The sequence below is a fragment of the Mus pahari genome, chromosome 20 (assembly GCF_900095145.1).
Source record: "Mus pahari chromosome 20, PAHARI_EIJ_v1.1, whole genome shotgun sequence".
Taxonomy (NCBI): domain Eukaryota; kingdom Metazoa; phylum Chordata; class Mammalia; order Rodentia; family Muridae; genus Mus; species Mus pahari.
In genome coordinates this window covers 35,350,140-35,360,208 of record NC_034609.1, presented here as the reverse complement: position 1 = coordinate 35,360,208, position 10,069 = coordinate 35,350,140, and the positions used below count along the sequence as shown (strand labels likewise).

Here is a 10,069-nt window from a genome sequence, read left to right as displayed (position 1 = left end):
AGTCTCTGGACATGCTAAAGAAACAGGACTCTCTTGTCCAAGCCAAGACTCCCCTCTTCCTTTTTTTTTTTTTTTTTTTTTTTTTTTTTTTTTTTTTCAGTCTATTTCGAGACAGGGTTTCTCTGTATAGCCCTGGCTGTCCTGGAACTCAGTCTGTAGGCCAGGCTGGCCTCGAACTCAGAAATCCGCCTGCCTCTGCCTCCCAAGTGCTGGGATTAAAGGTATGTGCCACCACACTCAGCTCGAAATAAGGAATTTCTAACGCTAGTTACTTTCCCCTTTTTTGTCTTTCTGGGGTTTGTTTATCAACTTTCTCCTAGTTTTGGTGCTGCCTTTTAGACTGTCCTTATAATCTACAAGAGCAAATCCTGAATGAAGCAGAAAAGAGACTTTTTCTTAATATTGGGATGGGGGTGGGGGGTGGGGGACCAGATAGCCTTAAAAGCTTGCTCACTGAATTACAGAATGATAGAACACCGGACTGTTAGAAAGATGAATGCAAGACAGGTTGTATTTAGAAAGACTTGTCTGTTTTGAAGCTTTCGCAATTATTTTTTACTTAAAGATAATCCAGTTCTCTTCTTTAAATTTCGCTAAATTCATATGGAAAACAAAGATAGGGCAAGGAGCAGTCACTGTTGCATATCTGTAATCCCAGGCACTTGGGAAGCCAAGAGAAGGGGGTTGCAAGTTCAGGGGCAGACAGAACAATTTAGCAGTCCCATTTCAAAATAAAAAAGGAGCTTGGGGGTAATTCAGTGTTAGACCTCTTGCCTAGCATACTTGGACCCCTGGGTTCAACCTCCAATAGTTCAAAACAAACAAATATAAGTGAAGGTTGTGTTCTAAAGCCAGACAATATGCAAGCATGGCTTAGAATCTTTTGCCATGATTCACTGTTGGAGACTGATCAGTTGTAAAGAATGATCCATCCATAAATTCTCTATGAATAACGAAGACATTCTTGCCTAAGTCAGTTTATTTTTCCTGGTTTCAGATAGCAAGTTCAGGTCAGGGGTCACAGAGTTGCCCCCATTGTCTTGAGTTTCAGGTAACATGTTTGAAGTTTAGATAGTGAGAGACTTGATTAGAGATGGATCCAGATTTGTCTGGGTTTTGTCCTGGAGGCAGAATGTGAAGAGTTAAGTGGTAAGAGACCTAGAACCCACTTCTGAGCCCTAACTATACTCTGGGATGCGATCATTTCTTATTAACATCTCTGTTCTCACAACTGGTGCGAGCGTGTCTTATTTCCATTTTCTAGATGATGACAAGTCAGTTGCTCAATGCCATTCAAGTGGTTAGTGTTCTAGAACTTAGTGCTAGGCAGTTTGACTACAAACATAGCATGATATTACCTGTATCGTGCTGCTTTGTCTAGCAGTCCATTCTGGTTAGTGAACAGTTCTGAGCTGGGTCTCAGGCTAGCCTCACACCCACTGTGTAGCTGTAGATGACCTTACACCTGTGGTCTCCGACCTGCACCTCCCAAGTACTGGGTTTACAGATGTGCAGCATCACATCGGCCGTGCTAGAGATCAATCAAACCCAGAGCTTTGCGCATGCCAGGCAAGCACTCTACCAACCGGGCTACATCTCCAACCCCTACACCAGTCTTTGATATTTGTTCTGGAATTATCTCTTGAAGGGATTGTGTCTTCAAGCTCTGAAGACCAGTTCTCCACGTTCCATCCCATTTCTCTAGGAGAGCCAGAAAGCTGACAGAGCCAGAGGTGTAACCTCCAAGTGGTATTGTAGGGACTTCATCTTCTAGGGATACCAAACTACCAGGATGCAGTATCTAGTGTCAGGGAGCTTAAAAGTTTATCCTGCAGATTTTCTGGGAAATCTCTGTTCCAGTGCTTGCATAAACTGGTAAATGTGGACTTCTTCACCTTTGAGTATCTTGATTCCAGTTGGTTTCTGATGGAGACTGGAAATGACCTGTTGCGTCTTTGTTCAAAGCTTAGGTTTTCTTTTTGTCTTGTTCCCATAAATAGCTTAGTGACTAACAGGTTAGAGCTGGGGAGTAAGATCACTTGTGGCCGTGGGACACAGCAGGAACACTTTCCCAGGCCATTCATGCATTTGGAAAGTGGCAGTGGAGCTTCTGACAGAGAGCTCTTGAGGCAGCTGTCACACTGGGTGCTATCATCTTCCCAACAGTGAGCTGAAGAGGCGTCTGAAAGCTGAGAAGAAACTGGCAGAGAAAGAGGCCAAGCAGAAAGAGCTCAGTGAGAAACAGCTAAACCAGGCTGCTTCCGCTACCAACCACACTGCTGACAATGGCGTGGCTGCTGAGGAGGAGACTCTGGACCCAAATGTGAGTTCTCCTGGGCCACTGGGATGACTGGACACGGGAGAGCTTCTGAGAGGCTTGTGGTTGACAGCAGGAGAGACCACGTGACTAACAAGATAAATAAGAACTTGAACCAGCAAGAGAATTGGGAGGGCAGTGTATGCCATTTGTTAATGGCATAGGCCCTGAGTGGGTTTTTTTGTTGTTTTGTTGTTGTTGTTGTTTTGGGGTTTTTGTTTGTTTGTTTGAGACAGGGTTTCTCTGTGTAGCCCTGGCTGTCCTGGAACTCACTCTGTAGACCAGGCTGGTCTCGAACTCAGAAATCTGTCTGCCTCTGCCTCCCAAGTGCTGGGATTAACCCTGAGTTATTAATATCAAGTCCAAGTAGGCAATTTCGAGGGGCCAGTTGCCCTAAGTAACTGCTTCTGTGGAAGTAGCTGAGCCTGTAGCAATGACAAGTTTTTTGTTTTTTTTTGGTTTTTTTTTTTTTTTTAAGATTTATTTATTTATTTATGTAAGTACACTGTAGCTGTCTTCAGACACTCCAGAAGGGGGCGTCAGATCTTGTTACGGGTGCTTGTGATCCACCATGTGGTTGCTGGGTTTTGAACTCAGGACCTTTGGAAGAGCAGTCAGTGCTCTTACCCACTGAGCCATCTCACTAGCCCAATCTGACAAGTTTTAACTTCCTGATTCGAGATGATTTACAAAGAATGGGTATGGGAGGGGTGAGGGGTTGGAGTCCTGCGCAGGAGCTGGTTGCCAGGGAAGTTTTTCACCTGTAGCCTAGCAACCAAAGCCCACAAATTCTTGGCAAACAGCTACAACCATCGGCAAAGGCATGAGTTCACACAACAATCAGGACCTGCCCAAACACAAATTCAAAGAGTATTTAAACTATACAAATTTTTTTTTTTTAAAGATTTATTTATTTATTATATGTAAGTACACTGTAGCTGTCTTCAGACACTCCAGAAGAGGGCGCCAGATCTTGTTACAGATGGTTGTGAGCCACCATGTGGTTGCTGGGACTTGAACTCAGGACCTTTGGAAGAACAGTCGGGTGCTCTTACCTGCTGAGCCATCTCACCAGCCCCTATACAAATGTTTTTAAGCCACTGGGATGTAATAAACTTTTACCCTTTACCAACAATGAAATCTATTTCATCAATCTAGGATTTTAATGATTTCTTTTGTCTTACAATTTCATGTATGAGTACACTGTAGCTGTCTAAAGACACACCAGAAGAGGGTGTCAGATCTCATTACAGGTGGTTGTGAGCCACCAAGTGGTTGCTGGGATTTGAACTCGGGACCTTTGGAAGAGCAGTCAGTGCTCTTACCCACTGAGCCATCTCTCCAGCCCCAATCTCACCTGGCCCCTGCCATCAACTCTTAATGGGTTCATTCTTCCCAACATGTGTGTGTGTGTTGCCTCATCTGCAGAGATGAAGTTCATAAGTCTCTGAAGGCCTGGCCAAGCCACTGTGCTGTCTCACTTTCTCTGCCGTGACCATATTCTCCTTAACTAGAATACTCCTGTAAGGTATTCTGTCATAGCGGCGAGGAACGTAATTGATAGGATACTCTGCTGAAGAAGCTACACCTGACAGGGTCCCACTTCTGAGGCTCTTGTTTCTTTCTTTTTTTTTTTTTTTTTTTTTTTAAAGATTTATTTTATTTATTATATGTAAGTAGCTGTCTTCAGACACTCCAGAAGAGGGAGTCAGATCTTGTTACGGATGGTTATGAGCCACCATGTGGTTGCTGGGATTTGAACTCTGGACCTTCGGAAGAGCAGTCGGGTGCTCTTACCCACTGAGCCATCTCACCAGCCCTTGTTTCTTTTTTAACAGCAATACTACAAGATCCGAAGTCAAGCCGTCCAGCAGCTGAAGGTGAGTGGGGAGGACCCGTACCCACACAAGTTCCACGTGGACATCTCACTCACTCAGTTCATCCAAGAATACAGTTACCTGCAGCCTGGCGACCACCTGACTGACGTCACCCTCAAAGTGGCAGGTAGGCAGGTCCCTGACAGGTCACTCGCCTCTCAGCTAACACAGAGGAGGGCCTGGGCTGGTCTTGCGCCCTCTGCCCCTTTTGGTTTTGTTGAGTCTGGATCTGGCTGTATACCTCAGGCTGGCCTCAAACTTGACATCTCCTGCTGCACTCTCCCAGCTGGTGTCTCTTTTAGTGGAGACAGCGCCTTTCTATCTACTCACAGAGAATTGTGCAGCCCTGAGGCATGGGTGGAATTCTAGATGAGGTGAAGGAATGTTCTGCTCTACCTCCCAAGTGTTGGGAGGAAAGAAGTGTGCTACTGTGCCTGGCCTTTACCTGCACGGCATTTACTAATGGGCTTGGCTTAGCCTGTCTAGTCCCTATCTACTGAATTTTATGTAAAGATTCAGGAAGACCCAAAACCTGTGTTGTCAAAACCACTGCTATCATCCAAGAATCCATTGGCCATCTTTAAAGAGAGGTCTTCCTGTACAGCCTTGACTGGTTTAGTGAAAAATCACTGACATGAAGAAGAGGGCAGGCTGAAGACCCCGAGCCACACCCAAATTATTGTGATCGGTGTTGCACAGAGAGCTCAAAAGGGTTCTCCTTCTCTCAATGTCTTCAGTGTTTTCTCTCTAGGTCGAATCCATGCCAAGAGAGCCTCCGGAGGAAAGCTCATCTTCTATGACCTGCGAGGAGAGGGGGTCAAGTTACAAGTCATGGCCAACTCCAGGTACACAGAAATACACAAAGATCTTGTATTGCTGCTGGTGGTGGCATAGGCCTTTAATCTCAGCACTCAGGAGGCAGGTGGATCTCTTGAGTTCGAGGCCAGCCTATTCTATAGAGCAAGCTCTAGGACAGCCAGGGCTACAGAGAATCCATCTCAAAAAAAAACCAAGAACCAAACAAACTAAACAATGACTTGTGTCACACCCCAGTGTAACGGACAGGCAGGTGAAGACACAGGCAACTGTGGTCCTATTTTCCCATTGTTGTTTAGAGTTAGGATATCAAGGAGTAGGTTGGGTACAGTTGAGTGGCAGGTTGTAGAAAGACCTAGCAATGAATGTCTGTTGGTTTTTGTTTGTTTGTTTGTTTGTTTTTTGTGGGTTTTTTTTTTTTGTTTTGTTTTTGGTTTTGGTTTTTTTTTGGTTTTTTGAGACAGGGTTTCTCTGTATAGCCCTGGCTGTCCTGGAATTCACTTTGTAGACCAGGCTGGCCTCGAACTCAGAAATCTGCCTGCCTCTACCTCCCTAGTGCTGGGGTTAAAGGCGTGCGCCATCTCACCCAGCTGAATGTCTGTTCTTACTTAAAGGACAGTAAACATAAAGGAATCCCTCCAGCAGTTGTCCCCAAAGCAGGGACTCTTGAGTGAAGGGCTCCCGAGTAGGCCAGGTGTCTGTATTAATTTGTAGAACTATACATTAAGTTCCTTTTCCTTTCACCCAGGAATTATAAATCAGAGGAGGAATTTGTTGGTATCAATAACAAACTGCGCCGGGGAGACATAATTGGAGTTGAGGGCAATCCCGGGAAAACCAAGAAGGGCGAGCTGAGCATCATCCCCCAGGAGATCACGCTGCTGTCCCCCTGCTTGCACATGCTGCCTCATCTTCACTTTGGCCTCAAAGACAAGGTAAGCCCCGAGGCTGTTCTCGGATGCGCGCCTCCTGGAGCCTCATGGAGAGCACTGGTTTCTAACTGCTTGCTGCTCTTGCCTTAGGAAACCCGGTATCGTCAGAGATACTTGGACTTGATCCTCAACGACTTTGTGAGGCAGAAATTTATCGTCCGCTCTAAGATCATCACATACATAAGAAGTTTCTTGGATGAGCTGGGATTCCTAGAGGTGATGAGGGCAAAGGGTTCTTTACCTGGAACAGTGCTGACCTTGCTGGGCTTGTTTTCACTGTCCCCTCTTTGCATGGCATACCCCGCCAGGTCGGTCACGCCTGAACAGTGTCTCTTCTACCTGCTTAGTGCTCACTGGGCAGGCCTTCAAAATAGTGCAGATTCCCTGTGCTAACGAGGCCACCTTCAGTAATGTTGGAGGGTCTGTAGCATTAGAGTATCTTTAGAAGCCAGGTAGTGTGGCACCCTTTAGTCCAAGAACTTAGGAGGTATAGGCAGGCAGATATGCACACACAGATACTCTAAATACATATGTATTCTCTCTACATATGGAGTACACATGGAAATGTTTCAGAGAAGTTTTATTTTTGGTTTAACTACAAATTGCAATCATGCTATGTGTACTCTAATAACCCTGCTTTTTTTATGTGTACATTGCGTGCTGGTGCATGTGTCTATGTGCATGTGCAAAGGGTAGGGGAGGATGCCCAGTGTCTTCTATAACTCTTAGCCTATTCTTGACGACATGTATGTATGTGTAGGTTTGTACATGGGAATGCCAGTGCCTTTCAAGGCCAGGGCACTTGGGTCTTCTGCAAGAACAGTGTGTGCTTTTAATAGCTGAGCATCTCCGACCTTCGGATGCTGCTTCTTTTTTTCTTTTTGTTTTGGTTTTTCGAGACAGGGTTTCTCTATGTAGCCCTGGCTGTCCTGGAACTCATTCTGTAGACCAGGCTGGCCTCGAACTCAGAAATTCACCTGCCTCTGCCTCCCAAGTGCTGGGATTAAAGGTGTGCTGATGCTTCTTAAAGGATGTAGCTGGTAAATGTTGTAAATGCCTCAGATACTGTTCTGTTGCTGTGAAGAGACACTATGACCAAGACAATTCTTATAAAGGAAAGTATTTACTTGGTGGCTTGCTTATAGCTTCCGAGGGTTGGTCTAGAATCATGGCAGGAAGTATGCCAGCAGACAAGCAGGTCCACAGGTTGCAGGCAAGAAAAGACAGTCACACAGACACTGGGCCTGGCATAGGCTTTTGAAACCTCAAAATATCATGCCCGGTGACACATCTCCTCCAAAAAGGCCATTCCTTCTCCTGATCCTCCCAAGCAATCTTACCAACTGGAAACCAAACATTTAAACCTATGGGGACCATTCTCATTCAAACCACCACAGTAAGTTAAACCTAAAAGCTGCAGCATTCGTTGATAGATTCTCTTACAGCCTGTCAGCATTTACAGTACTGTGTTATTAATAGGAATGGAAATGCGGTTCTAATGAGTCAAACAGTCTGTTCATCTTCTTTGTTATGTGACAGGCCTAGACTATGTTACATGCAAAGAATGCACTGTCCACAAGGCCTCTGGTTATCTAAGAACTGTTTGTTTCTGTCTATTTTAGATCGAAACTCCCATGATGAACATCATTCCCGGGGGAGCTGTGGCCAAGCCTTTCATCACCTATCACAATGAGCTGGACATGAACTTGTATATGAGAATTGCTCCAGAACTCTACCACAAGGTAGTCAATAGCCACACACACTGTCTCCTTTGAGTAGAAGGAGGCTGGAAAAATGACTGGCCAGAGCAGTCTGCAGTAAGGAGCAGTGAAGTGGATAAAGCAGCCCGGAGAGGGCTCCAGTTCCATAGTTGGGGTTATAATTTCCTTGGAAGCAGCTGAGGGTTGTAGGCATTTTGTAGTACAAGTGTTCCCACAATCCTGTTCCAGTTAAAGCTTTAACTCAACCCCAAAGCTTTAACTGCAGTCTTCCTTGGATTAGATCTCAGTTTTGTCTGCCTGCCTGCCTGCCTGCCTTCCTTCTTCAAAAACTGTCTATAACTGGCATGGTGACAAATACCTTTAATGCCTCACTCAGGAGGCAGAGGTGAGCAGATCCCTTAACTCTTATCTATACAATGAGTTCTAGGCCAGTGAAGGCTATACAGTGAGACTCTATCTCAAAAGAAANGAAAAGAAAAGAAAAGAAAAGAAAAGAAAAGAAAAGAAAAGAAAAGAAAAGAAAAGAAAAGAAAAGAAAAGAAAAGAAAAGAAAAGAAATCTCCCACTGAACTACATCCCAGTCCTTCTCTGTGTAGTCTTTCATAAAAGAACTTTTGCTGGTCTTAAATTCTTTCTAGAAAATTAAACTAAATCTCTTCAAATTATCAGTATAAATACCAAACACTGTCATCCAGGATTCTTAGTTGCAGATATGTAACAAGTTAAAGCAAGACCAAAATTTATCCACCTGTGTAAGAAAGCCACAATAATCTTAAAGGCCCAGGTGTACTGCCTGGAAATGACAATGGCTCATATCACACTGTCACCTACTGGGCACAGGTCATTGCACTAGGATTTCAGTAGCCTGTTTGAAAGATGGCTGCCTCTGGTTCCCTTCACCACAGTGAGTTCTGTACAATACCTACACCCTCCTGTGGTAGCCTCCATGCTGATGTGTCACTAGTATGTCTGGCAGGTGGAGAGGCTCTGGAGAAACTCAGACCCAACAAATAGGAAAAAGCAAAGACACAGGAAGAGACTCAGGAGTCCTGCACAGCCAAATAAAATCAAAAGCAAGTTGATGTCTAAAGGCAGCAGGGCACTGAGCATTTTGAATGGAAAGCATATCTAAGCTATGAAAAGCAGTTAGATCCTAGGAGCCTACAGGGCTGTTAACACATGACTGTGGCCATGTGGTTTTGGTAGATGCTGGTGGTTGGTGGCATTGACCGGGTTTATGAAATTGGGCGCCAGTTCCGGAACGAAGGAATTGATTTGACTCACAATCCTGAGTTCACCACCTGTGAGTTCTACATGGCCTATGCAGACTATCATGACCTCATGGAGATCACAGAGAAGATGCTGTCAGGTGAGCTCTGCTGCCTTTGGCTCTTACTCCTGTGGAAGACTGCTGTGCTGCCTTTAGAGGAGAACTTCCTGTTCAGTCCATGAGAGGGCTGCTTTCTTTCCCAGGGATGGTGAGAAGCATTACAGGCAGTTACAAGATCACCTACCACCCAGATGGGCCAGAAGGCCAAGCCTACGAGGTCGACTTCACCCCACCCTTTCGAAGAATCAGCATGGTAGAAGAGCTTGAGAAAGCCCTAGGTGTGAAGCTGCCAGAAACCAGTCTCTTTGAAACTGAAGGTAAAATACTACACTCCACCATGTGGCCTTCCTTCTTGTTCAGCTCCAGATTCGTTTGGGTTAAAGCTAAAATGTCCCACATGTTGTATTTATAGGCATTTTACACAGTGATGTTTCCTGTCCTAATTTACACATTTCTGTCACAGAAACTCGGAAAATTCTTGATGATATTTGTGTTGCAAAAGCTGTTGAATGCCCCCCACCTCGGACCACAGCCAGGCTCCTTGATAAGGCAAGAGACCATACTTGTGCTCATCCAGTGCTTACCAGCACCCTGATCCCTAGGAAGTGGATCCCACTGGGAAAATCATTCCCTGCAGCTTCACAGGGAAGTCTTACAGAGGAACGAGAGAATTCAAACTTTGAATTGGGTTGGGAAATGTAGCTCAGTGGTAAAGTACTCACTTAGCAAGCCAAGGCCAGGGAAGGAGTGGCTCAATCCCCATCCCCAGGTACCATTCGCCTAACTGGGCTGCCTTGTCCAGCCACAGTGGGAGAGGATGCACCTAGCCCTGCAGAGACGTGATGTACCAGAGTTGGGGGATACCCAGGGGACTTCCACCCTCTCAGAGAAGGGGAGGGGTACTGGGGAGGAGACCAGGAGTGGGGAGACAGTGATGAGGATGAAAAGTGAATAAAGCCGGGCGTGGTGGCACATGCATTTAATCCCAGCACTTGGGAGGCAGAGGCAGGCGGATTTCTGAGTTCGAGGCCAGCCTGGTCTACAGAGTGAGTTCCAGGACAGCCAGGGCTATACAG

General features: G+C 45.5%; 1 protein-coding gene across 1 annotated transcript in view; it reads left to right on the top strand.

Annotated features, from left to right (window-relative positions):
- The window catches only part of Kars (lysyl-tRNA synthetase), a 20,953-nt gene that overhangs the window by 6,620 nt on the left and 4,264 nt on the right, over positions 1-10,069 (top strand). Inside the window, exons 2-10 of the mRNA XM_021220325.1 lie at positions 2,167-2,323; positions 4,156-4,321; positions 4,946-5,039; positions 5,759-5,945; positions 6,033-6,158; positions 7,565-7,684; positions 8,870-9,032; positions 9,137-9,310; positions 9,457-9,542. Coding sequence (XP_021075984.1) covers positions 2,167-2,323; positions 4,156-4,321; positions 4,946-5,039; positions 5,759-5,945; positions 6,033-6,158; positions 7,565-7,684; positions 8,870-9,032; positions 9,137-9,310; positions 9,457-9,542 — 1,273 coding nt within the window. The remainder of the gene's footprint in view (positions 1-2,166; positions 2,324-4,155; positions 4,322-4,945; positions 5,040-5,758; positions 5,946-6,032; positions 6,159-7,564; positions 7,685-8,869; positions 9,033-9,136; positions 9,311-9,456; positions 9,543-10,069) is intronic.